This window comes from Trichomycterus rosablanca, chromosome 7 (assembly GCF_030014385.1).
Source record: "Trichomycterus rosablanca isolate fTriRos1 chromosome 7, fTriRos1.hap1, whole genome shotgun sequence".
NCBI classification, from domain to species: Eukaryota; Metazoa; Chordata; class Actinopteri; order Siluriformes; family Trichomycteridae; genus Trichomycterus; species Trichomycterus rosablanca.
In genome coordinates, this window is record NC_085994.1 from 30,527,906 (window position 1) to 30,554,650 (window position 26,745).

At 39.4% G+C, this 26,745-nt stretch overlaps 1 protein-coding gene across 1 annotated transcript in view; it reads left to right on the top strand.

The window, feature by feature from the left end:
* ccdc120a (coiled-coil domain containing 120a) overlaps positions 1 to 26,745 on the top strand; it is a 53,438-nt gene that overhangs the window by 18,776 nt on the left and 7,917 nt on the right. The window contains exons 2-9 of the mRNA XM_062998577.1: positions 13,775 to 13,903; positions 17,487 to 17,553; positions 18,149 to 18,279; positions 19,130 to 19,246; positions 19,342 to 19,468; positions 22,383 to 22,439; positions 24,458 to 24,599; positions 26,125 to 26,217. Of these exons, the coding sequence (XP_062854647.1) occupies positions 13,856 to 13,903; positions 17,487 to 17,553; positions 18,149 to 18,279; positions 19,130 to 19,246; positions 19,342 to 19,468; positions 22,383 to 22,439; positions 24,458 to 24,599; positions 26,125 to 26,217 (782 nt within the window). The 5' untranslated portion in view covers positions 13,775 to 13,855. The remainder of the gene's footprint in view (positions 1 to 13,774; positions 13,904 to 17,486; positions 17,554 to 18,148; positions 18,280 to 19,129; positions 19,247 to 19,341; positions 19,469 to 22,382; positions 22,440 to 24,457; positions 24,600 to 26,124; positions 26,218 to 26,745) is intronic.

The window sequence follows — 26,745 nt, forward strand, 5'->3', positions numbered from 1 at the left end:
AAGTATCCAACAATAGCAGTGGTGTGACTTTGTGGAACCTTTGACCTTGATATTAATATTCCTGAAACTCAGCCGCCACTGCCTTATCATATAACCAATAAATAATTTATTTATTTGATTAAAATCTTGCAGCTATATTCTATCATTTTAAAGTCAAATCAAGTGAAATTAAACATACACTGTATTTGATCTACATCGAAGTGTTATTACATATTGCATTATTGTATACTGACTATAATGCGATATGAGATGTCCACCAAGCTCATAGCCCAACAAACTTTTGGCCACATAACATACAGTGTGAAGCATGCGGAATAGTAAATGCGGATGGATGGTAGTGGGTGGATGGGTGCAGATACATGTGCTCCAGCCATCTGCTGTCTACAGCCTCACGGCCTGCTCTCTGCTGGAACTGCTGTTCCTGCCAGTCAGAGGAAATGTGCTTTCCACCAAGGGAAGGGGTTGATGTTTTTTGGGATGGAAGAACAGAAAAGATGCTGTAATTTGGGGATGCTCATCAGACCCTGAACTTAGCAAATGCCATTCATGTTAAACTTCATTACTTTTCTGTGTGTTTATGTGTTGTAGGGGTCCATTGTTTTTGGCTGGTGGCAAAACTAGGCAGCTGTGGCTGGGTTGCATGTGCTAACACTGTCGCTAATTGCTTGGCTTATGCTTTAGTCACTAAGAATGTGGTTGTTGAAGTTGATTGGATCACAAGCTTAGGACCCTTTGAAAGAGATATATCGTGTTTAATTGGCATGATACCATCTGACTGACAGGGTTATGAAGGTGTGTAGTGCTTTCTGTTCAGCTTTTCACCACTTCTGTTTTTGTAAGAGTGACCACTCCTATCACCCATAATATCAAACATGTTTTAGCATGATGCCACCACCATGTTTCACTGAAGGTATAGTATTAGCCAGGTGATGAACAGTGCCTGTTTTACACCATAGTGCTTGCTATGTGCTTTAGCCCAGAGAGTTCCATTTTCATCTGATTAGACCAGTGATTTTTTTCTCCTTATGCTTAACATGCCGTTTAGCAAACTCCTAGTGGACTAACATATTCCTTTTACTCTTTTACATAAAGTCCTTATTTATGAAGTGCTGCAGATATAATTGTTCATCCAAGAGTTTTCTTTGAAGGTTCTGCAAATGACATATTGAATTATCCATTTTAGTACATTAAAGCACCATTAAATGAACCTAAACATGTTTAATATTTGGGTCTGGGTATCTGGGTATTAATTATACACACACACACACACACACACACACACACACACACACACACACAAGCAAAGATGTATTTTAAACATTTGCCTGACCACTTCTAGTGGTTCCCAAGCCCTCCTGAAACATTACATCATAACAGCAGGAAACATTTACATTTTAGTCCCAGCTTTGTGTCCCCCATATAGCAAATTAAACCTGCTTGATTCATTACTTTATATGGTCATGAATTAAATATAAACATGAAGTTAAATAAACAGCAGAAACAAGCCACTTGTAAATAACCTTATAACTAGAATAAGTAATAACTTTCACAGAGCTGAAAGTACGTTGTCTGTGTTGTGCAGCTGTCTAGGGTTTCACCCTGTCATCAAAACATCATTAGTTTAAATTCCAATAATGCCACAGCCATCAGGGACTGGTAGTCCAACAGAGCTTAAGTACTTGTTAACTTTACACCTATCTGTCTGTCTGTCTGTCTGTCTGTCTGTCTGTCTGTCTGTCTGTCTGTCCGTCCGTCCGTCCGTCCGTCCGTCCGTCCATCTATCCACCTACCTACCTACCTATCATCTATCCGTCCGTCCGTCCATCCATCCATCCATCCATCCATCCATCCATCCATCCATCCATCCATCTATCTATCTATCTATCTATCTATCTATCTATCTATCTATCTATCTATCTATCTGTCTGTCTATCTGTCTGTCTCTGTGTGTCCGTCCGTCCATTCTTCCATCCATCCATCCATCCATCTATCTTTATATCTGTCTATCTATCCATCTGTGTCTGTCCAGCCATCCATCTATCTATCCATATATCCACCCATTTATCTATCTATCTGTCTGTCTGTTTGTCCGTCCGTCCGTCCGTCCATCCATCTAAAAAAAGCTGAAGTCTAAACGCAAGTTAATAATGTCCAGTCATATAGGTTTTGTTGTACACATATCATCTGAGACCATCTTTTAAGATTTTGATATAGTAAGATTTATCCATGCTTTGATTTTGTTTTAAATCTTGCCACTGTAATCATGTGCAAAACATTGTATTGTACTGAAAGTTTACCTTTATTTATTGACTAATACTTAACTGAGTATGGTTCACTGATACTAGAATCCTTCATTATACATGACATTTGGCTTTGACTGTGTCATAGACAAAAAAAAAATGTTTTCAGAGTGATGGGATGCCAACAAGCTGCAGGAGATTGGCAGTGGGTGACACATTATTAGCAGTCATTGACCTTCATGGTCAGGAGTGTATGCATTGTGGCATCATAACGGCCTCTGGTTATCACCCCCTTTCTGTTTATCTACTTAAAAAACCTTAAATACAAATTAAAACATTGTTCCTTTTTTACACTTTTGGGAAATAAGGAAATATAGCAGCTACTTAAAGAAATGACATAAAGAAATGAAAATAAATTGGCTTCTTTATTAGTAACACATACCCTATTATAACTCATTGTGGGCGTACAGTTCAAGACTAAATCTGTCTTCTTTTTTATGTACAATGTGTATTAATCCATCAGTAATCTTTTATCTATGGACACTTTCTGATCACATGACGCTGTTGGCTTGATATTTTTGATCAGACCATAATTCTCTTCCTAGTATTGACACTGATTTGTTTAAAAATCCCGACAACACTGCTGCACATGATTTACCATGTCATTACAATTTTGTGTCATGAGAATACTGAGAATGGTCCACCTTTCAAATATTATCTAGTCAGTGGGGGTCCGGTGTCCCTTTCCATTGATTGATGGGAAAGAGACGATGAGAAAGTATATAGAGTAACATACTGACTACAGACAGTAATTGGATGCCAACACACACACACACACACACGCAAACACACATTTTAACAAATCAGCACACATAGAAGTTTTGCTTTTAAAGAGGGTTTAGCCCAGGGGTGCACAATTAAATTTTGCAAGGGCCACATGAAAAACTGGAACTGTTGTGGACGGCCGGACCAATAGGCTGATCTTTATATTAATGCTCAATATTAATGTATCTCTGCATATATAATGTAAAAAGTGCAGGTTTTAAACTTTACACAAAAAGTCTAATTACCTCATTTGTGGTTTTTTAGTCCATTGTTCTTGTCGGATGTTGTTTCTAGATATCACAAAGCTGGTCTTGACTTCTCCAGTCCTGGATGTGTAAAACTTTATTTAAAAATGCTTTTTGGTCCAATTGCGTCATGCTTCCTCTCCACTAATGCCATGGGCAGCAGCCGTATGCATTTTTTCACCCACACTAGACGAGTGCATATATGCAAATCAGGCTTGCGTATGGAGAGACACACCCTGACATCAGTCACGAGGAGTCCCTACCCAGCTTAATACCCCAACCCTATATGAACAACAGGCCAATGTTTGGCCGCTCAGCCCAGCCAGAGGGCACAGCTGAGATTCAATAAGATGTAGATGTGCTAGTGTGTGTTTTTACCGCTGCACCAACTGAGCGGCTTTACATCTGATTTCTAATTACCACTGACCTCATATGGGCCTGTCAGAGACACCCAACAGGCCGGATGTGGCCCGGGGGCCATGCAATGCCCGGGTGTGGTTAAGCCTGTGGCTTTGATGGGAACACCAAAGAAAGAATCCAAATTTGTTTTGGTTTTAAGTTTCAAAAAAGTTTGCTTCAGCTAAGAACGCTTAGCCTCGTCAATATCAATATCACTGATCTTAAAAGGAAGAATTTAGTTTTTACCTAATATCTATCCACCACATCTGTAGTGTACACTGGGGCTCTAAACACAGCTGTTTGAGCAGTCGATAAAAATTTATGCTAACCACTATAGTACGTTCTTAGTCAAAAACCTAGGTACAGTATATTTATATGCAAATGTGTTCCATAGTCCCATGGACTTGCATATATTTTAGGCTTATGTTAAATAATGGGGTTGTTTTTGACACTTATACACTGAAAATAAAATATAAAATATAATATAAAAACTAAAATAAAAAGCTGATTTTTACAATTTCTCAGGACCCCAAGCTGTAACACAAGTTTAAAACCGAAACAGTGAGGAAAATCCAGCTAAACAGAAATACATGAGGAACTTTCCGAGTGAATCTGACGCTTGTTCCACACAAATGCGTTTCGTCTCATATTCGCACTTTGATGATGTTTCACTGCACCACTCAAGCAGAGCACTGAACAAAGTGACTGTTCATGGTTAATTTGAAATGAAATAAATAGTTTTTTAAAAAACAAACTAGCATGTTGAGTTTAAGGGAAATGTTGAGTTAAATGGTACAAATTTCTCAATGAAGGGCGTTGAGTTTCGAAGATTTTGAGTTTAGGGGATGTTGAGTTACAAGGTACCACTGTACCACCAATCAGTACATAAAGTTAAGGGTAAAAGTTAAAGGTTTTAGGGCAGTGTAAGCTCTGTGTTTAAGGTACTGGACTAGTAATCAAAATGTTGCTGAAACCTTTCATTGGGCCCTTGAGCAAGGCATTTAAAGCAGACCTTCAGTTAGGTTGTTTACTGTCACAATTGTAAGTTGCTTTAAATAAAAGCATCTGCTAAATGCCATAAATATAAATGTAGTGCCCCTATAAGCCTCCTTTGCTTATATCAAGTCCTGACATCAATGACCCAGAAAGACATTAACACACTTGAGATCATTTCGCTGTGACCTGTGGTAGCTGTATATTAAACCATTGTCATCTTGAAGCATCTAGTACGTCTGGTTCTGCAGTTACACTCAACACCTGTAGGTCAGCACCGAGCAGCCATGTGGAAAACGCAGCTGTGTCCACACTTCCTCGTTAGCTCTGGATTACTTACGGGAGGGAGGGAGCAGTCGAGCGTGTCTGTGTGTACCGCTGTGTATTAGTGTGTCTGGGTATCCGTCAACCCCTGTGTGGATCGGAAAGGTCGTAGGAGAGTGTTGGGAGCAGAAATTTGCTGATGTCATGTGTCTGCGTTTTCTGCACGAAAGAGCAATTTGAGGGTTAAATCTTCTCTCATGAGAACTCAACAGGGCACAGCAGGACAGAGGTTACTGTTGTGTTTTAGTCACAAATAGTGGAGGATGATGAACTGACAAGGCTGAGATTGCAAGAATTTGTGTAAAGGGTCTTGCTGAGGTGTGGGGTATGTTTAGGAATACAGAAGCTGATTGGTCAAACACAAGCTTTACTTAATGACAAGAGATAAACATATTCATCCTTTTACCTAAGTAAGTAATAAATAATACATTTAAAGATGAATTATAATATACTGTGGTCAGTGGCGTCGTAGTGGGGTGAAAAGTGGGACTGAGTTACCAGGGCCTCAAGTCGGGGGAGGGCCCTTGAGGAGTCTAGAAGGAGTCTGGACTGGGGTGAGGGGGGCCCATGGGCACTGCTTGTGCACAGGGCCCAGAATTTGCTGCTATGCCCCTGACTGTGGTGACCCTAACAGCCATTAATGCTAAGCTAATCCCCCACACCATCTTTCCAAAGGAATTTTGGTGACATTCTGTAAAGTTGCTTTGAGACAATGACTATTGTAAAAAGCACTATACAAATAACTTTGACTTGACATTGTCTAAGTTGCAATAAATTTGATGTATTTTTATCTACTTCAACTCTTCTTTATGCACCACCCACACTGGACAAGATGTAAAGAGCAATAATATACATTTTATTTTCATGTTTGAGTAGGTAAATTGTTTCCATTCTGCTATCTATTAAGATGCGACAATAGGATGCATTTTTTATAATTTATTATTGTGTTAGCTAGCTAGCTGTTTATGGTTGGTGTATGGCTCATGGGATTCTGTCCAAGAAGTATGTGGCGCTATATAATGTGATGCTTTCAAAGTTTCCTACTAATAACATTTAGGGAGCATTTTCTTGCCCTTGTCGCCCTAGCCAGGCTCATTATGAGTTTTAGAGATGGACTTCTGAAAAGCTCTTTCGGTTGAAAGTACTACAGGCATTTGTTAAACTTAAAAAAGAAAACACAGATGCCAAGTTTTTTTTATATTAAGAATCAATATTTTACGGAGCCCCTTATGGGTTACTAACGAGAAAAAATATGTAAAGAGCGAAATCTGTACCCACGGTTTAGTAATCCGTATTCTCAGTTTATAAACTGTACCCACGGATTAGTAAACTGTACCCTCAAATCGTATTCTTAGATTTAAAATCTGTGACCCTCATAAACAGCTGGTTAAGATGTCAGTGCATCCATGGCCACATACGTATGTATAAAACCCTAATATTTCATGATACATGTATTTATACTTATTATTGCTAACATATTTATTAACATTAGTCTGCTTTAACCCCCTTGCGAACCTTGGTGACACAGTGGGTACAGTTTACAAATCTGTGGGTACAGTTCTGCTAAATTGTGGGTACACTTTACAAATCCGCGTGTACAGTTTATAAACTGAGAGTATGGATTACTAAACCGTGGGTACAGATTTTGCTCTTCACATATTTTTTCTCATTAGTGACCCCGAAGGGGCTCCATAATATAAAGTGATGTACACCTATATAAAATTCCTTTCTTTCTTTTCTTTTTGCTATTTACATTGGTTTGAAAAAAAGAAGCCATATTATTATTATTATATTATTTTTCCTACTTTGCTCTGAATCTTTTTCTAGTACATGTTCAGTTTCGATATACAGTATTAATTTGTTTTAAACTGTATTGTCCTTTGTTTTTTACTAACTACAAACGTAATTATTTGATTTCAAATCAGTAATTCAGGACCAGAGACAGAAATGATAGTAGATGGACAGAATTAACATCTGTTCTGAAACAAAGCAGGCTCCAACATGACTAAGTGAAGGTGCCGGAATGCTGGCAGGCTTACTGAGGACCGCAGACCATTTGTCTCGACATTTGCTTCGTCTTCATCACACACACACACACACACACACACACACACACACACACACACACACACACACACACACACACACACACACACACACAAGCCCCAAGCTTTATATTTCTCTCAACAGTGTACAGTGTTCACTAGTTCTTGTGTGTTTGTGGCTTGTTTGTGACTGTATTTTATGTTCCTTTGTAAATGTTTATCTGTTGGAATCATGTCGTAAGTGGTCTGCGTCCCACTCACACAGACAACAGCAGGACTCCATTGCTTGAAATCCTACACTCAGCAAAGTGAAGCAGATGTGTATCCTATGTTTGCCCTACCAACATGTGTTTGTTTGTGTTAAGCTCATCAGGTGGATCACTTTCAGCAGTCCTTCCAGTGACCCCACCAATCTGAGTGTGTTTGTGTGAGTGTGTGTGCTAGCTGTTTAAGCAGACTTTGTACAACGGATGTGTTTCAAAACAAAAAACATGTAGACGACTAATGTGATCATTAAAACAATTAAAAGTCGTGGAAGACAACTGTAATCAGCATGCTAATAAACATTTTGTGTAATTAAAGACTAAAACCTGTTGACAAATTGCCAGCAGATGTTATAACAAATATACTAAACAGTTCATTTACATTTTCAGCATTTAGCAGACACTTTTATCCAAAGCGACTTACAATACTGTGACAGTATATTGTCTAAGCAATTGAGGGTTAAGGGCCTTGCTTAAGGGACCAACAGTGACAACCTTTTGATTACTAGTCCAGTATCTTAACCGCTAGGCTACAACTTCCAAAGTTCATGTGATAAGACACAAAAACATGACAAATATAAACAGACAACCGATCGAAAACGACCTGTGCAGGACAAATGTGATCAGAAAAAAAAAAAAAAAAAATCATTTATGTTTGAGTATCTGAATACACCGATGAGTAGGGTGGCCACATTCATAGTAACAAAAAGGAGGACATTACACCCCAAAAAGACAGACATTACACCCAAAAGATGGACGTCATATTAGGAACAGGGGGACATGATACTGCAACACACAGAATGAATCCGTAACCCATATAACAGAGTTTTTGACCAATTTAAGCAAGAATTCTATAACAAATTACTGTTTTACTCACTAAATGTTGTGTCTACTTTTCATATTTAAGTCCGTTCCTCGCTGCCTCCAAAAGTTTACATTTTGGCATTTTTACAGCGTTCCTGAGCATGAGAGCTGATTAATTGCTGTGTTTACAGAACAGAGCGTGCGGGCAAAATTCAACCACCCAATCACAGACTAGCATTTAGAGGGCGGACCTTCTGCGATTGGCCAGTGGTAGCATTATAAGCAGTGAAAGGAGGCTGTTAAACCAATGAAATATGTTTTGACATGTACCTGAGCCAATGACAGATAATATTGATCAAAAATGAAACCAGTTTACTCCAAAAGCAGGATTTTTAAGTGTCCGTCCTAGCGTTGCGTGGATGGAGTACTGGCAGCTTAAAAGCCGGACTGTCCGGCCACCCTACCGATGAGCCAAAACACCAAAAAATGTGCATGGCAATGTCTGTTTCTTAACAATTATGCATGTGGCAGTTGGGGATATATTAAATGTTGGGCTAATAGTAGCTACTATTAGTTTACTTGTTGAATGCAGCAGATTTTATCAGGCATAAAGACTTGAGTGACTTTTATAAGGGACTTTGATGAGGATAATTGTTAAGGTCAGATGCCTGAGCTGATATATCTCCTAGAAACAGCAAGGGCTACTTACAGACAACCAGTGTGAGTATCCACTGACAGTGATCTGAGGACCACTGAGCCGCAAACTGCCGACAGGTTAATGGGCGATCAAGACTCTTTCAAGCCTGAGCAAATGAAGGTACAGACCAAGGGAAGAGCTACTGTGGCTCGAAATGCTGATCATTTTAATCCTGGTGATAAAGTGAATGTGTTACAACACACAGTGGATCAAACCCTTCTGTGTGTGTGGCTGTGTGTAGTGCCCTTGCTGACTCCTGGGTACGTGTGCATCTTTTACCCACAGAAGAGATCTAACAGGGATGCTGGTATCAGGTACCAGGGCCTGCTGCTTTTGTCCTGGAATCAGATAACACGGAGCCCTTTCAGATGTCTTGCTGATTCCATGTCTCTGCATGCCACAGATGTTTTGACAGCATTTTAGGGGGGTGGTCCTAATGTTTTGTCTCACTGGTGTATATACCACTTTTAAAAAACACACTTTTGGATGAGTCCATAGCGAAATTGTACGCTGACATACACTGATCAGCCATAACATTAAAACCACCTCCTTGTTTCTACACTCACTGTCCATTTTATCAGCTCCACTTAACGTATAGAAGCACTTTGAAATTCTGCTATTACTGACTGTAGTCCATCTGTTTCCCCACAGGACCACCACAGAGCAGGTATTATTTAGGTGATGGATCATTTGCAGCACTGCAGTGACAATGACATGGTGGTGGTGTGTTAGTGTGTGTTGTATGAGTGGATCAGACACAGCAGCGCTGCGAGAGTTTTTAAATACCGTGTCCACTCACTGTCCACTCTATTAGACACTCCTACCTAGTTGGTCCACCTTGTAGATGTAAAGTCAGAGATGATCGCTCATCTATTGCTGCTGTTTGAGTTGGTTATTTTCTAGACCTTCATCAGTGGTCACAGGACACTGCCAACGGGGCGCTGTTGGCTGGATATTTTTGTTTGGTGGACTATTCTCAGTCCAGCAGGGACAGTGAGGTGTTTAAAAACTCCATCAGCGCTGCTGTGTCTGATCCACTCATACCAGCACAACACACACTATCACACCACCACCACCACCATGTCAGTGTCACTGCAGTGTTGAGAATGATCCCCCACCTAAATAATAACTACTCTGTGGTGGTCCTGTGGGGGTCCTGACCATTGAAGAACAGGGTGAAAGGGGGCTAACAAAGCATGCAGAGAAACAGATGGACTACAGTCAGTAACTGTAGAACTACAAAGTGCTTCTATATGGTAAGTGGAGCTGATAAAAGGGACAGTGAGTGTAGAAACAAGGAGGTGATTTTAATGTTATAGCTGATCGGTGTAATTAATACAGTATAATTGTTAGGTTGCTATAGCTGTTTTTAAAATAATTAAATACAAATGTTATTAGAAACTAACTTTAGTCTTTAACTGAGCACTTTTCTTTTCTGACATTTGTTTTTTGCTACAGGATACACATTTTTTGGAATACGCTCATCAAACGGGATGTGTGCTTTCTTGCAGTCCGCACATACTCTGTGCCTGTGGTGACAGAGATGTTTACAGGAAGTGGTTATGTGGCCCTCTTGGATAAAACCTTAAAACACAGCTTTGTTCTCTGAGGTTTAGTGTTTTATGAGTAAAAATTTTTTGTAAACAGGATTAACTATGTTGTTCGTGTCAGGCTTTCTCTTTTTCTGGGTATTGTTTGTGTAGGTCTGTTTGAGCCTCCCATTTCTGCTTCCCTCAGTCACTTCCTCCTTTAGAGATCAATTTCCTGTTCACGGTTCCCATGAACTGGCCTATTAGCAGTGAGGAAAGTTTATTATCACTTATTTATGTCTGCCTGTTAGACATGGGCCAGTATCAAACTTTAATTATGTTTACCTAACTGTTTATCCTGATTTACAATATGATCCCAATACTTTTATTAAAGTGCATTACATGATAATATGGTACACATCAAAATCAAGAACTAGGTCACTTCCATAACCCAAAAAGAAGGGCATGACAGTAGGTAGTTAGAATTGTGATGCAACCAAATGGACAAGAAAATTGTCATATTATTGAATGTTCTACTCACCACAGTAAGTCTACTGGTGATAATAGTACAAAAAGAATGAAATTCATCTTTTCTGCTCATTCACATTTCGACATTTAGCAGACGCTTTTACCCAAAGCTACTTACAGTTGTGACAGTATACAATCTAGGCAATTGAGGGTTAAGGGCCTTGCTCAAGGGCCCAACAGTCACAACCTGGCAGTGATGAGGCTTGAACTGGCAACCTTCTGATTACTGGACCAGTACCTAACCACTAGGCTACAACTGCTTTTCTCTTTGACATGAAAGGGTGGTGAGCCAGCCACTGTATATTGTTTTTCATTTTGGCATGTTGACAGTATGAACTGTCATATTCTCACAGAAAGCGGTGGCTTTAAACCAATAAAATACAAGTCATTTCTTTTGAAATGTTCATAAGCCAATGTCAGGCAAATTAATAATGATCCGTTTAGCTTCCAAAGCAGGACAAATACATTTCTGTCCAGGCATTAAGCTGGACTGCAGACAGGCAGATGAAAAACCTCTCCGTCCACTCTAAAACCGGACATATGGACACACTAGTACTGTACCTAATGTGCTATTCTCGGTTTCCAGTTGTACAAGGATACTCGTGAAAGTAGAAGGATGTGGCGTCATTCTCCACCATGCACTGAAAGCAACTATTGTAAACAGCAGTAGCAAAAACAATAGCGCTTTGCTATAATAGAGTGTGATTGTAGAGTTCTTGTTTGAGTGTTAAATTTTTTCTATGTCACCGCTTTGCTGACCTCTGAAAACCCATGTATTGTGTTCTGTGTGAAATTTTTTCATTTTGAATTCTAGTCTTGAGGTGTTGTTGAACTTTGTCTTTTGGTCTTGTTATGATGAGTTTGTACCTGGTCTGCAGATCAAAAGCAGTTCTCAGTGTCTTCAGTTTTTCTTCTAAATGCTCCATATTATACTGAACAAGTGAATAAAAACTATTGCAGTTGTGGTTTCAATTTGGCGCTTGTACTAACCTCGGTGGCAATTCTGTGATATTTCTAGTTGACCAATTAACCGTATGCTTGGTACTCTGGTATAGTAAAGGTCACTTTGCAATAAAAACAGCGTCTTTATGTGGGATCACATATTTTTAAACATTTTTAATTATTCGATTTATGCATTTTCCCCCTATTCTCCCAATCTAGTCATATCCAATTACCCAGTTGTATCTCCTCTATTGCTGCAGATATTGTGTCCATACATTTTGATTTACACAATTTACTGCTATCCTGAATGTAGTCAAATACCTAAGATGCTGTTTTTTTTAGCACAACAGTGTGTCATGTACTTATTTATAACATTATGGAAATTTTAGGCTGTTATAACCACACAGCTGAGCTATCATAGTCATGTTATGTTTACCTTGATATGATACACATCAAAATTCAGAACTAGACATCTTCCAACTAAGTGGATAGCACTGTCACCTCACAGCATGAAGGTCCTGAGTTCGATCCCCAGGTGGGGCGGTCCGGGTCCTTTCTGTGTGGAGTTTGCATGTTCTCCCCGTGTCTGTGTGGGTTTACTCCGGGTGCTCCGGTTTCCTCCGACAGTCCAAAGACGTGCAAGTGAGGTGAATCGGAGACACTGAATTGTCCATGACTGTGTTCGATATAATCTTGTGAACTGAAAAAGAACCCAAAAAGCAGGGCATGACAGTGGGTAGTTAGGATGGACATTAAAACATATAATTGTGATGCAACCAAATGAACTAGAAAATTACCATATTAATAAATGTTCTAGTCACCATATATAGAGTCTACTTGTGATACTTAAGTACAAAAAGAATGAAAATCATCCAGACCTTGGATAATGTGTCCATACATTTTGATTTACACAATTTACTGATATCCCAAATGTAGTCAAATACCCTAAGATACTGGCTTTTTAGCACAACAGTGTCACGTACTCAGGGCCGGCGCTAGGGGGGGGGCTGAGGGGGGCATTGCCCCCCCCAAATTGTGTCTTTGCCCCCCCAAGCACAATGCAAGCAACGGCTATTTTTAAAATTATCTCTGAACCAATCACAAAAATGCATTTTGTTTTACAGTGTGAAGATATTTCCTTGCTTATTCCTGATTGGCTCTTTGAGTCATATAAAAATCGGCAGACTGCCCCAAACAGTTCAGTTCGGCAGTATATGTTCTGTTAGTGTGAGCGAGAGGCAGGTATACTGGTAAACACTTTTTTTTTACAGAATTAGTATTCTTTTGTTTTCTTTATATTTTTATTTCCCAATAATATAAATATTCTCACTCATTCCTATTTCCACGTTTGAATATTCTCAGTCTGTGTGTAGGTACATTTGTCAGCTTTGACATAAATTTGTATTAAAGCCTTTCAAGAAATAGAGTTCTATTAGTAATGGCAATTTAATTAAGGGGGCGTATTAAAATGAAATACAATTAGATAATCTTTTTTCTCCATTTACATAATCAACATGTATTTTTTAATCATTGGGTTTTAAGTTTAAGTTCGAAAACATGCATTTTTATTTCTTTACCTCATACATCACTTTAAGCCAGTATCAATAGCTTGGCTGTCATCATTCATGCACAAATCAAGCCTTGAATATATTTCTGGCTTCAAAAACCTGACTATCAACATGCCCCCTCATTAGGTTTTACTGCCCCCCCCAAGCAAAGCAGTCCAGAACCGGGGCTGCACGTACTTATTTATAATATTAGTGAAACTTTAGGCTGTTATAACAGCACAGCTGAGCTCTCATAGTCATGTTATGTTTAACTTCATAAACCCACCTGCACCCGCACTGAACTTCTTTTAACCCAGACCCTCATCTGTGTTTTGATGGCAGTTCGGTTCACTCAGTTATGATGTGTGTTTGTGTGTGCCTTGCTTGTTACAGGGCATTGAGTTCATAAAGCATCAAGCAGAAGGAGCAGCAGTGAAGTGGCTCCCCCCTCAGGCCGGTCAGTAGAAGTGCTGCATGGCCACAGACCCAATACACTGGAGCACGCATGAGCACAGCTGGAAGGTGAGACAAACTGATGATTAATACAGATAAGGCTGGTAAAATGATATTGTAGGTCTGGATTAAAAATATAAATACACAAACACATTGGAATTAAATTACTGTTAAATTACTAGCTTTCCCAAACAGTTTATTATGGAGTAAGGTATATTGGGCTTAAAGGTAGTGTTTTCTTTTCCACATATTAAGCACCCCATGGACCTGGTTAATTACAACGGTACCTTGTAACTCAATGTCCCCTAAACTCAGAATCTTTGAAACTCAACGCCCTTCATGGAGAAATTTGTACCCTTAAACTCAATGTGTTCAGCCTTGTTTTTAATATTCATTTATTTAATTTCAAATTAACAATGAACAGCAACTTTGTTTAGGACCTGGCTTGAGCGGTGCAGTAAGACGTCAACAAAGCGCACATATGAGATTAATCTAAATATTGCACAAATGAATGAGATGCATTTGTGCAAAGTAACCATCATATCCACTTTAAAGCTTAAGATTTTTAAATGTTTTTGGTTGTGTTTTAGTGTTTTTAAATTATATTTGTGTTAGTTTTAGTGTTATATACAGTGTATCACAAAAGTGAGTACACCCCTCACATTTCTGCAAATATTTCATTATATCTTTTCATGGGACAACACTATAGAAATAAAACTTGGATATACAGTGTATCACAAAAGTGAGTACACCCCTCACATTTCTGCAAATATTTTATTATATCTTTTCATGGGACAACACTATAGACATGAAACTTGGATATAACTTAGAGTAGTCAGTGTACAACTTGTATAGCAGTGCAGATTTACTGTCTTCTGAAAATAACTCAACACAACAGCCATTAATGTCTAAATGGCTGGCAACATAAGTGAGTACACCCCACAGTGAACATGTCCAAATTGTGCCCAAAGTGTCAATATTTTGTGTGACCACCATTATTATCCAGCACTGCCTTAACCCTCCTGGGCATGGAATTCACCAGAGCTGCACAGGTTGCTACTGGAATCCTCTTCCACTCCTCCATGATGACATCACGGAGCTGGTGGATGTTAGACACCTTGAACTCCTCCACCTTCCACTTGAGGATGCGCCACAGGTGCTCAATTGGGTTTAGTCCATCACCTTTACCTTCAGCTTCCTCAGCAAGGCAGTTGTCACCTTGGAGGTTGTGTTTGGGGTCGTTATCCTGTTGGAAAACTGCCATGAGGCCCAGTTTTCGAAGGGAGGGGATCATGCTCTGTTTCAGAATGTCACAGTACATGTTGGAATTCATGTTTCCCTCAATGAACTGCAGCTCCCCAGTGCCAGCAACACTCATGCAGCCCAAGACCATGATGCTACCACCACCATGCTTGACTGTAGGCAAGATACAGTTGTCTTGGTACTTCTCACCAGGGCGCCGCCACACATGCTGGACACCATCTGAGCCAAACAAGTTTATCTTGGTCTCGTCAGACCACAGGGCATTCCAGTAATCCATGTTCTTGGACTGCTTGTCTTCAGCAAACTGTTTGCGGGCTTTCTTGTGCGTCAGCTTCCTTCTGGGATGACGACCATGCAGACCGAGTTGATGCAGTGTGCGGCGTATGGTCTGAGCACTGACAGGCTGACCTCCCACGTCTTCAACCTCTGCAGCAATGCTGGCAGCACTCATGTGTCTATTTTTTAAAGCCAACCTCTGGATAAGACGCCGAACACGTGGACTCGACTTCTTTGGTCGACCCTGGCGAAGCCTGTTCCGAGTGGAACCTGTCCTGGAAAACCGCTGTATGACCTTGGCCACCATGCTGTAGCTCAGTTTCAGGGTGTTAGCAATCTTCTTATAGCCCAGGCCATCTTTGTGGAGAGCAACAATTCTATTTCTCACATCCTCAGAGAATTCTTTGCCATGAGGTGCCATGTTGAATATCCAGTGGCCAGTATGAGAGAATTGTACCCAAAACACCAAATTTAACAGCCCTGCTCCCCATTTACACCTGGGACCTTGACACATGACACCAGGGAGGGACAACGACACATTTGGGCACAATTTGGACATGTTCACTGTGGGGTGTACTCACTTATGTTGCCAGCTATTTAGACATTAATGGCTGTGTGTTGAGTTATTTTCAGAAGACAGTAAATCTACACTGCTATACAAGCTGTACACTGACTACTCTAAGTTATATCCAAGTTTCATGTCTATAGTGTTGTCCCATGAAAAGATATAATGAAATATTTGCAGAAATGTGAGGGGTGTACTCACTTTTGTGATACACTGTATAAGTGTTAAAAACTACCCTATTTTTTTACATTAGCCTAAAATATATGCAGTACCACCGGAACATAGAACATATTTAAAGGTTTCACATCCATCTTTGTGGGGAAAAAAATACCTTGAAACTCAATGCCTTTTAAACTCAACGCCACTCCCAGAACCAACTGACGTTGAGTTTCAAGGTACCACTGAACTAACCTGCTTGCAATCTTTTACACAAGGGGTCACTGAAATCGTTTTTGTTCATTTACAGTTGTACTTTTCTTTAGTGCCAGTGACACTTTAAGTGTCACTCCCTATAAAGTTTGTTATTTGATATCACTAGTCACAGAAAAAACATCGAAGATTACAACACAATTTTTAAAGCAATTTAGTTTAAGCAGGTCTGAGTTAATATCACCTGAAAAATGCTGGTCCTGGGTTATTTGTTTACATTCCATTGTTGGACATGAACCCAAGCACCTCGCACTCCTCCTGCATTACTGCAATTGAAAAATAGGATCTGCTGTTGTAGTTTAACTACTGGAGACAAAATTCTACCTCATGCACGTAGAACTTCTAAGAGGTCTCAGGTGTCCATAGAAGAAGCTGTAGGTCAAATAAAATTGAACAAATAGACTTGTTGTTATATTTAGGAAGTAAAGTATCAAACATTGCAGAATATGATAGTAAAAGAAAGTTGGTAATAGCAGTGGGCATGGTGATAATGGTCAAATTGTCAAGGATATGGAAACACAAGTCAAGTAGCACCATCACCAAGCTACGATTGATAAAAGCCTGGGTCTGGCCAGTAGCCACATATAGATGTAAAGCCTGGACCTCAAAGAAAGAGGAAGAATGACACATTAAGGTTTTTATTTTTTAGAACAAGTGTATCAAAAACTGTTAAAAACCTCATGACCACTGATCAAGTTTACAAGATGGCCAGAACAGGAAAGGTGCTACTGAACCACATTAAGTCCCACAAGATACGTTTCTTTGGCCATGTGATGAGGCACCTGCATGACAACATTGAAGGCAGTGTTATGACAGGACTTGTGGAAGGACACAGAAGATGAGGAAGACCAAGAATAAGCCGGATTGACAACATCATGGCGTAGATTGCATTATCAGGAGGTAGTCGGCTACAAGTGTCATCAGACAGAGTGCATTGGAGAAAGCTGACCCATGACAGTGTAGTGACAGTGTAGTGGATGTATGATGTTACATTTACAATGTAATTATTTCAGCTGTAATTATGAAATGTGGTAGAAAATCCACAATGTGATTTTCTTACTTACAGTTACCTGCTAAAACCCATAAAGTGCTAATTACAAAAGGTCTTTTTTCTTGCAGGTGAAGACACAATCAAGCAGCAACACACATGACATGGAGGTCAAAGCTCACCTAATCACCGGGCCTGGTGAGCACATCAGTGTTTGTGTTATTTAGCTGATGTAGATAAACTTCAAGGACAGATGCTGGTTTATTTTATGTTTCAGTAGCTGGGAACCAATTTCAAATTCCATCTCTAGCACAGCTGGCCAGAAGAGACCTTATGAACTGTAAACAAAACAGCTCGGGTACAATGGGTAGCTTTAATGACTACACTGTATATGACTGGACAGCCATGATTTATTCATTCAAGTTGCAGTTGAATCTGCTGTGCTGTAATGACGCAAGTCAGCAGGTCCACTAAAAACACTTATTAGAGTGTTTAAGGTGTTGTGCAGCAGGAGGTGGGTCACATATGTTTGGGGGTGTTTTTTATTGACAGTAAAGTTGGTTCTTTGGTTGATCTACAGTACATCTTAAATCAACATGTCAATAAAGCAGTTCTGTTACATTTCCAAAAAAATAGTGTATGTTTTAAATCTGTGTGAAATTGGACTGGAAATTGGAGGTTAAAGTAGGCACAAATTCTAAAGTGCACTTTAGTCCAACTTATTTTTTATGGGGACATAAATGTGACAGTTTCTGTAACGTTTGTGTGTATGTGTGTATGCTTGCATGTGTAGAGCCACACAACTCGATGGACAGTAAGCATCGTGCTGAACGGATGGTGGACCTGCAAGAAAGACGGAGAAGTCTTCAGGCTTTACTGAGCACCCAGCTGGCCGAACTCAGACGTGTGTGTCTGCAGGAGGCGGTACGCTTTACACACACACACCCCACACACAAATATACATAACATTAGAATTCTGGTCAAACTACATCCAGGTGCACGAGTAGGAAGTCTTTGTCATGCACACATGTACCAACACACACCTCATTATCAGACTGAATCCTGCATCCTGCACAGTGCTGTATCCTGCTGTCTGTGGATAACACAACATGTGGTGCTGGGTAACTGAGCATTAGTGCTGCAGTCCCACTGTAACTCCCACTGTTTAATGATTAGTGGGCAAACCCATCTCACATAGAGTCTATTGACTACCCAACTTTCTGTGCGCTGCATGACTCGATTGCCTAAAACCAGTCATTTTTTTAAAATAATAGGTTAATAATGTATGAGATTCCCAACCACTGGCTGTGGAACAGAGGTGGGAAACAAAATGCCATCTAATGGTTATTATAACATAATATTAAAGTTATTATAACATAAAGAGTGAGTGAGAAAACAACTTCAGGTTGATAATTTATTACAGTTGTGGTGAAAAATAACTGATTTATGTTTGTTTCATCAAACCTAAGGGTGGTTGTTTATGTTTAATTTTAAAAAGCTGAGCCATTAATCCCATTAGTCACTTGTCAGAGTATGGATGAGCAGCAGAGATTTTGAAATTCTTGCTGCATTATTTAATTTTATAGATAGACAACATAGACAACATTTTCAGTAATGTATTGGGATTTCTGTGGCTTTTTTCCTTGTATGCAAAACTAAAGAATCAATGGAATCTTGGTTACATGTCTTGGTTAACATGGAAAACTGGTATTTTCTTACTTTACCCAAACGACTTTTTTATTTTAAATTTTGCAATGTGCGACTTATATTGCAGGAGCTGACTGGAGTGCTTCCAAACGAGTTTCCTACCGAGGCAGGTGAAAAACCTCCCCATGTACGACACAGAGTCGGTTCATCTCGCAGTGCCTCCAAACCTAATCTAAGAAGCGAGGTGTGTACTTTTTTAACAGCCAAAAATCTGCTATTGACATGGTAATGTCCCTGGTCAGAGGTTGTTTAGGTTTAAAAAAATTATGTATGATGTAGGAGGAAGACGCAGCTCAGCGGAAATTGAAGAAAACCCTGTTTAGCAGCACCCTCCGCAGGCACACAGATGTCGACCAACAACTGTGTCAGGGCAAGAGGACGACCGTTCACAGAGGATGTCATACAGGTGAGATTAAGAGCACTAGATGCTAGACCACAAGTTTTTATTACTGTTAAATAAATAAAAAAATGCCTAGAAAGTGCAGTATTTAGTTAGATTCAGTTCTATAATATATCACAATATTTAATGCGCAGAGGATCTGACTATATTAGCAACATTTTCACTATGAGCAGATTACATTTTAACTAAGAACTGCCGTCCTTATTATGGCAAAGATTTAGGCAGCAGGACCCATGAAGACTTAAAATGATTGCTGATTGTACAAGGCCTTGGACCTATTGCTTTGTGTTTACTGGAGAACCTTATAGTTTACACGCTTTATACAGCGGTCTCAGCTAAATCTGAAGTTTGGACACCCTTGGTCAAATTCCATTTTTTGGTTATTTTTGAACTAAGAGAACTATAAATGTAGTGAATTTCACAGCACATTTTAATGCACAGATTCTCCACATTTGCTGCATGCAATGTAATAAAAATATATTTTTGTTATATGGGCTACAATTTTAAATGTATGGTTTATGAATAAATGTATAATTTTAAGTTTATATCTATATTTATTCTTACAAAACATGAATTTGATCAGGGTTGTTTACACTTTTGCATGAAACGTTTAAGATCAAGAAACATATTAAAAGGTTATTTGCTCTGATAAAATTTAGAATACATTAATTTGGGACATTTTTTGTCCAAAACTTTTAAAATTGTGATATTAAAATAGAACAAGTTTTAAATATTCCAAAAAATATTGTTGAAAAACATTCTGTGTCCTGTGGCACCTCTATTTTAGTATGAAATGTAATTTTGAAACATGCATTTAAAATAATGCATTTAAAATATTTAATGTTTATCTCGAGCTCATCGCTTCAAATCTTAGCTCTGTTACCAACAGGCTGGGAGGGTGCCAGAGGGGATTCCTCAAAACTGATGCATTTACGACCTCTGCTGGCTGATTGATGACGCCTGTACAGGGACGGAGATAATGTGATCAGGGTGTGTCTCTCAGTACACAAAGCTGATCCACATATGAACTATCCTTGTGCAGGTTTAAAAGATGCAGTCGGCTACTGCACACGTGTCGGAGCAGACGTGTGTTAGTCACGGCTCTCCTCAGTCAGAGTGGTCAGCATTAGTAAAGAGAAAGCGTAATGCAATCGGATAATTGGATATGACTAGTTTGAGAGAAAAAATGGTGGAGAAAATGCAAAAAAAAGAAATGTTTGAAAAACTAGTTGTTAACAAAACCATCTTTTGTCAGTGACCTAAATGTGTGTGAGAGATTAAAAAGCAGTATCTGTGAGAGATCAGATTTGTACAAGTAGGGTTTCAGTTCAGGATCATGAAAACACATAAGTATAGTATAGTATTAAGTGATTAGGAACAGACGGTGGCTAAGTGGTTAGCACTGTCGCCTCACAGCAAGAAGGTCCTGGGTTCGATCTCCAGGTGGGGCGGTCCGGGTCCTTTCTGTGTGGAGTTTGCATGTTCTCCCCGTGTCTGTGTGGGTTTACTCCGGGTGCTCCGGTTTCCTCCCACAGTCCAAAGACATGCATATAAGGTGAACTAGGTTGTCCATGACTGTGTTTCGATAATCTTGTGTAATGGGTAACTACCGTTTCCTGTCATGAATGTAACCAAAGTGTAAAACATGATGTTAAAATTCTAATAAACAAACAGACAGCACTCACACACACACACACACACACACACACACACACACACACACACACACACACACACACACACAGAAGTAAAGGTCAACCTTCGATAAGCAGCATAGTACATGCAGCATAGGAAGTTTTGTGTAACCACCCTTTTCCTCTTATTCTTGCTGACACTGTTTATCTCTCTCTCTCTCTCTCTCTCACACACACACACACACACACACACACACACACACACACACTTTAGGACTACTTTTATATACCACACAAACACGTATTCTTCACATGTACATTAAAGGCTCACAGATGTTCCAATCAAACGTAATATGTAATATAAAGTAAACTCATATACATATAATACAAAATGTCATCTGATTATTAGTCATAAAAGAGACTCGAGTTCGAATCCCAGCTGTGTTCAGTGATTACCGAAGTGCATGAGTTAACCACTAGGTGGCAGTGTTTCATTTGTCATAAAATTACCTTGCCAAATTTACCTTGGCTGCTGTATTTACTTTAAAATGTTTACTTTATGTCATTTGTTTGTCATATAGGCTTTTCTGCTATGTACATCCGCTATGTATACACACATCCACATTTCAGGTTTGCTGATCCTTGTCAGAGACCGTATCTTTTTAATGGCATCCCTAATATGCCCCTGGTTATTTAATTTCTGCCCATAAATCTAGTAGTACATCCACTAAAGAAGAGTAGTGTTGAGTGTTACACTCTTTCCAAATATATTATGGCATTGGTGGGTATAGGGGTCATGCCCACCGTACTTTTACTGGGGTTTGACAGCTACAATACGTCTCACAAAGTCAGCAGACATTCAAAACTGCTATAGCTATGTAGCTTGCTTGTGTTCGCTCTTGAAAAAGTCTGCTTACTACTATTAGGGTGCACAAATTATAATTTATTTAGTAGCTATAAGTTCTGTGTAGCTACAAGTGTATCTATAACAAATAGTACATAGCTAGTTAGATTTGTTGTAGGCAGGAAGCCAAATAGCCCAAGCAATGCAGAGAATTGGCTAGTTCTACACCATACAGCGGTTCATATACTTGTGGGTCAGCAATGGGGAACAAGAACATCACACATACTAAACATACTAACGACATGGCAAAACATGAGGGATTAGCATGCAGGCACTTCATCTTGTTTCTCTAGCATTAGCAGTGATGGACGGATCAATAACATTGAACAGCTTGGGTTTCACACATCACCTGCATTTTGTTTTGTTGTGTTTGTGTTGACAGACAATGCAGTGAGGTTAGACAGCAGCTCCATGTCTGACTCCACCAGTCAGGAGAACGGTAAGCTTAAGTGAAATCTGTACTAGTTATATCACTGTGTGCTCCTTTGGCAGGGGAAGAAAATGCACACATTTCTTTAAAAGTAGTCAGTCAGGCGGTGCTTGTGTGGCGTAGCTTTCACCAACGAGTTCTGAGATTGAATCTCGGCATTGCCACGGACATGATTGGCTTTGTCTGTTGGTAGAAAGGGTTTCTCCACGACTGGGTAAGCACCTGCTAGAGCGGTGTGGAGATTCAGATAGAGATCAGCGTGACTCTCCATGCCCAGTAAAGCTTTGTGTCAGGCCTCACCGCTGGCTGTTGAATAGGAAGCAACCAGCTACCAAATTGCATGTGTTGGATGGGACAAGCCGTAGCCAGAAGATGGCACAGGCAGCAGAGGATTGCAGTACACAACAGGGAAAAGGAAGCAACAATATTGGGAAGATAAAGGGGGAAACAACCCCCTACCACCACCATCACTAAAAAACATTTGTCAGTCTGCCAAGACTAATGTCTTTTGTCCAATGTGTCTTTTTAGGCAGATGTAGCTAAAATGAGCTGCATGCTTCAATTAACACACACAATGTTTTATTTCAAATAAGAATCTGTGCTTCTGTGCTTTCTGACTCTACAATACCAGAAACCTAAATTTCATGGGGCAAAATGTAGGGCAGGTTAAGTAAGACAATGTCTAAAATAATGAACATTTTTAATGCTGTATTTTTCAGTCACATTTGCACTGTATTCTGTTTTCTACATTTTTTCTACAAGATTCTTGTAAACAAAAAAACAAATGGTCACCATTAAAACCCTTCCTGCTTTGACAATATAAAATGTTATGCAGTTATGTTTTTAGTTTAGGAGCTCGTGTGGTGCAGTAGTGGATTACTCTAGCCCACTTCTGCTGGGACTTACTTCAAGGGGTCCAATTTTTCTTTTTTTAAAATAACATCTTTGTGCTGTTTTACCTTCAGATAAAAGTTTACTTAAAAATTGCAATGCCTGGCCGATCAGGTGGCGCAACGGTAATATACGCTAGCACGCCAGAGCTGGGATTTCGAATACATCGTATCGAATCTCAGCTCTGCCATCCGGCTAGACTGGGCGGCTATATGAACAACGTTTGGCTGTTGTTCATCTAGGTAGGGAGCCGGATAGGGACCTCATAACTATGCAATTACGACCTCTGCTGGCTGATTGATGGCACCTGCACAGAGTCGAGGAATCATTCGTTGATCAGGGTGTGGCTCTCCTTACACAAAGCTGATCTGCATATGAACTCGTCTCATGCTGGTGAAAAGATGCAGTCGGGTACTGCTCACTTGTCGGAGGGAGCGTGTGTCAGTCTCGCTCTCCTCAATCAGAAGTGGAGATCAGCATCAGTAGAGAGGAAGCGTAATGCAGATTTGTGCTGTTTTAGCTTTAGGTAAAAGTCTACTTAAGAATTGCAATTGTAATGCCTTAGTAAATATTTGTATTTGTATTACCTTTATACACTGCAAATTATTATATTAATAATGTAGGAATTATATAATAATATATTCTTATATTATGTGGAAAAAATGCCTTACTATAACTTACATAATAAAGTAACTCAATTAAAATCAATGTAACAATTAGAGAATACTATAATAATGCTAACTTATTGAATAGATATATTATGTCATATTATTATTAGAGAGTAACAATGTTCAATGCTTAATTAAAAAGATGGATGGCATTTTGTAGTCATGACACTCACCAAGGGCTCATGAGTTTTATTTCTTAAACCCTGTTTGTACTGTAAATAGTGCATGTATTATGATGGTTGAGATTAACAATAGGTTTTTGTAATACTGAGGTAAGTATGAATAAATAGAAGGATACGAGCAGAGGTAAATTGTAAATGATGAGCTCCAGTTTAAACTGAAAGGATAAAGAGACCCAAAGGGAGAGAGCCATTACTGATAAATTACTAGAAGTCAATACTCTACCTTTCTCTTACTGGTCCTCACTAAACACCTATCTTCCCCCTGTTTTTTTCTTTCTCGCTGTAGAGGAGCTCTCTGATGGTCCATCTCCCTCTTGTCCCTGGGCAAACCCGGGGAGCCCAGACGGCAGGTTCTGTAGGAAACTTTCCCCTGTAGAGATCTACTATGAGATGAGAGCACGACGCAACTCTGTGTCCAGCTCAGCCAGGTACGTAGAAATCAAAATAATCGTAATGAACACATACTTTTCTTAGTTCAAATAATCCAGTAGTTGAATAACAATGAGCAATTGCAAGAACTGTAGGTATTTTACTCTTAACTCTGCATACATTTATCAAAAAGTGTGGGGAATTTGGAGAAATCTCTACTTAAAGGCAACATTTTGAACACCACTGAGTGGCAGTGACCTTCCCATAGCACTGCATTAAATGCTTTGGTAATGGATCTCAGCATATGGGCTCCATAATACTTTGTAAGTCTGAAGTAAACACAGTTTAGAGTGTTCACACACAACAAAATCCCTGTTTCGACATCTACACGTTGCATCTTTTTGAGCTCAAATTTACCTGGTGTGCTGATGCACAGTGATATGATAAGATTACCTTGTCAAATAACATTATTTTCTCTGGGCTAAAGAAGATTATGATTGTTGTTACCTGTGTAAAGGTTAAAGCCAGAGTCATCATGGTATGGAGGTGTATTACTGCACATGGCATGGATAACTTGCACATCTGCGATGGCACAATAATCAACATAAGCTGCCTTTTTCAAGGATGTGCTTATTTCAATTGAGCCAATCCAAACCACATTCTGCAGGAATGACAACAGCATACTTACATGACCAGACTTCATATTTGGAATAACAATACAATTACAAAAAAAAATAAAAAATTGATTCCCTGATTGATTCACTTGATTACTTATAATATGAATTTTTTTTCCAAATCATTGTGCAATTCCAAACTGACTGAAATTCTGCTGAGAATATATTCAAAAGTCTGGGCTGGAAGGTACAGACATTTAGAAGTTGTGGACCCTACTAGGTTGAACATTTTTATATCAAAGATGTTATACATTGTGATGTCATCCAAAATACGTCTTTTGTTCTTTTATTGGATTACTTTGCATATAATTCTAACATCACAGTCGGTATCAAATGTATTGATTAAATGTATTCCTAATAAGACATAAAAATTTTGTATAACACTTAAAATAAAAGGCAATCAGGTGACACAGCAATCTCTTGCGCTTGCACACCACTGCTAAGATCCGGGTTTGAATCTGAGCAGTTTAAACCTACTAGATTTAAAGACCTTTTTTTAAGTCCTTTATGTGCTTAAGAATGTGCTTATTTCAACAAAACCTATCCAAACCACCTTCTGCATGAATTACTACAGTATACTTACGTGACCAGAGTGGTATTTGGTGCTAGACTGGCCTGCCTGCAATCTAGAACTTTCTCTTTTTGAAAATGTGTGTGGAGATCCTGACCAGGATAAATCATTAGATGAAAATAAAATGAAATTAACTTCTAATAAAAGTTAACTATATTAATTGTATTCATTTTGTGGGTGTAACAGTAAAAATAAACAACTGGGATGCAGCATGGGTCTGATTCTTATTAGTACAAATCCTGGTGCAATTTATTAGTAGATTTTATACGCAAGCTGTTTAAATCATTATTACAAACTTTGTGTTATTTATACGTGTGTTGCAACACATTGCCTTTCCAGCCCGAGTCGAACTCTGCCACGGAGTGTGTCGAATCTAGAGGGCAGAAGCGTCCCTGCTACGCCCCAGTTGACCCGGAATGGGGTGCACATCAGGTCTGTATTACACACATACACATGGCTAACAGCATTTTGTGCCGTCAGACGCTCTTAATTACATTATTTTAAAACTCGGAATGTCCAAATATGATACCAAGTATCTGTGTTTGATACTGGCCTGAAATCAGGGTTTAAATTTGACACATCCGATCTAGGCTGGGTCAAAACCTAATATAGGCTGGGTCAAAACTAAATCTAGGATGGCTCAAAAAAGAATTTAGATCAATAATATGACTGTGTATAAAACCCTATAATTTTCTATTTTTTCCACTTTTCCCCCCAATTTTCTCCCCTAATCTAGTCGTGTCCAATTACCCTAATTGTGTCCTCTATACTGATTCGACCCTTCACCGCTGACTGAGGACGCCTCTCAACTGACATACACGTACAGTCCGTACAGACTGCATTTTTCACCTGCACGAGTCAAGTTCCTACACCGACGGGCACTGTGTATGGAGGGCCACACCCCCATCAGCATTATTCCTCAGCCCTGTGCCATCAGTCAGCCAGCAGGGGCCGCAGTTG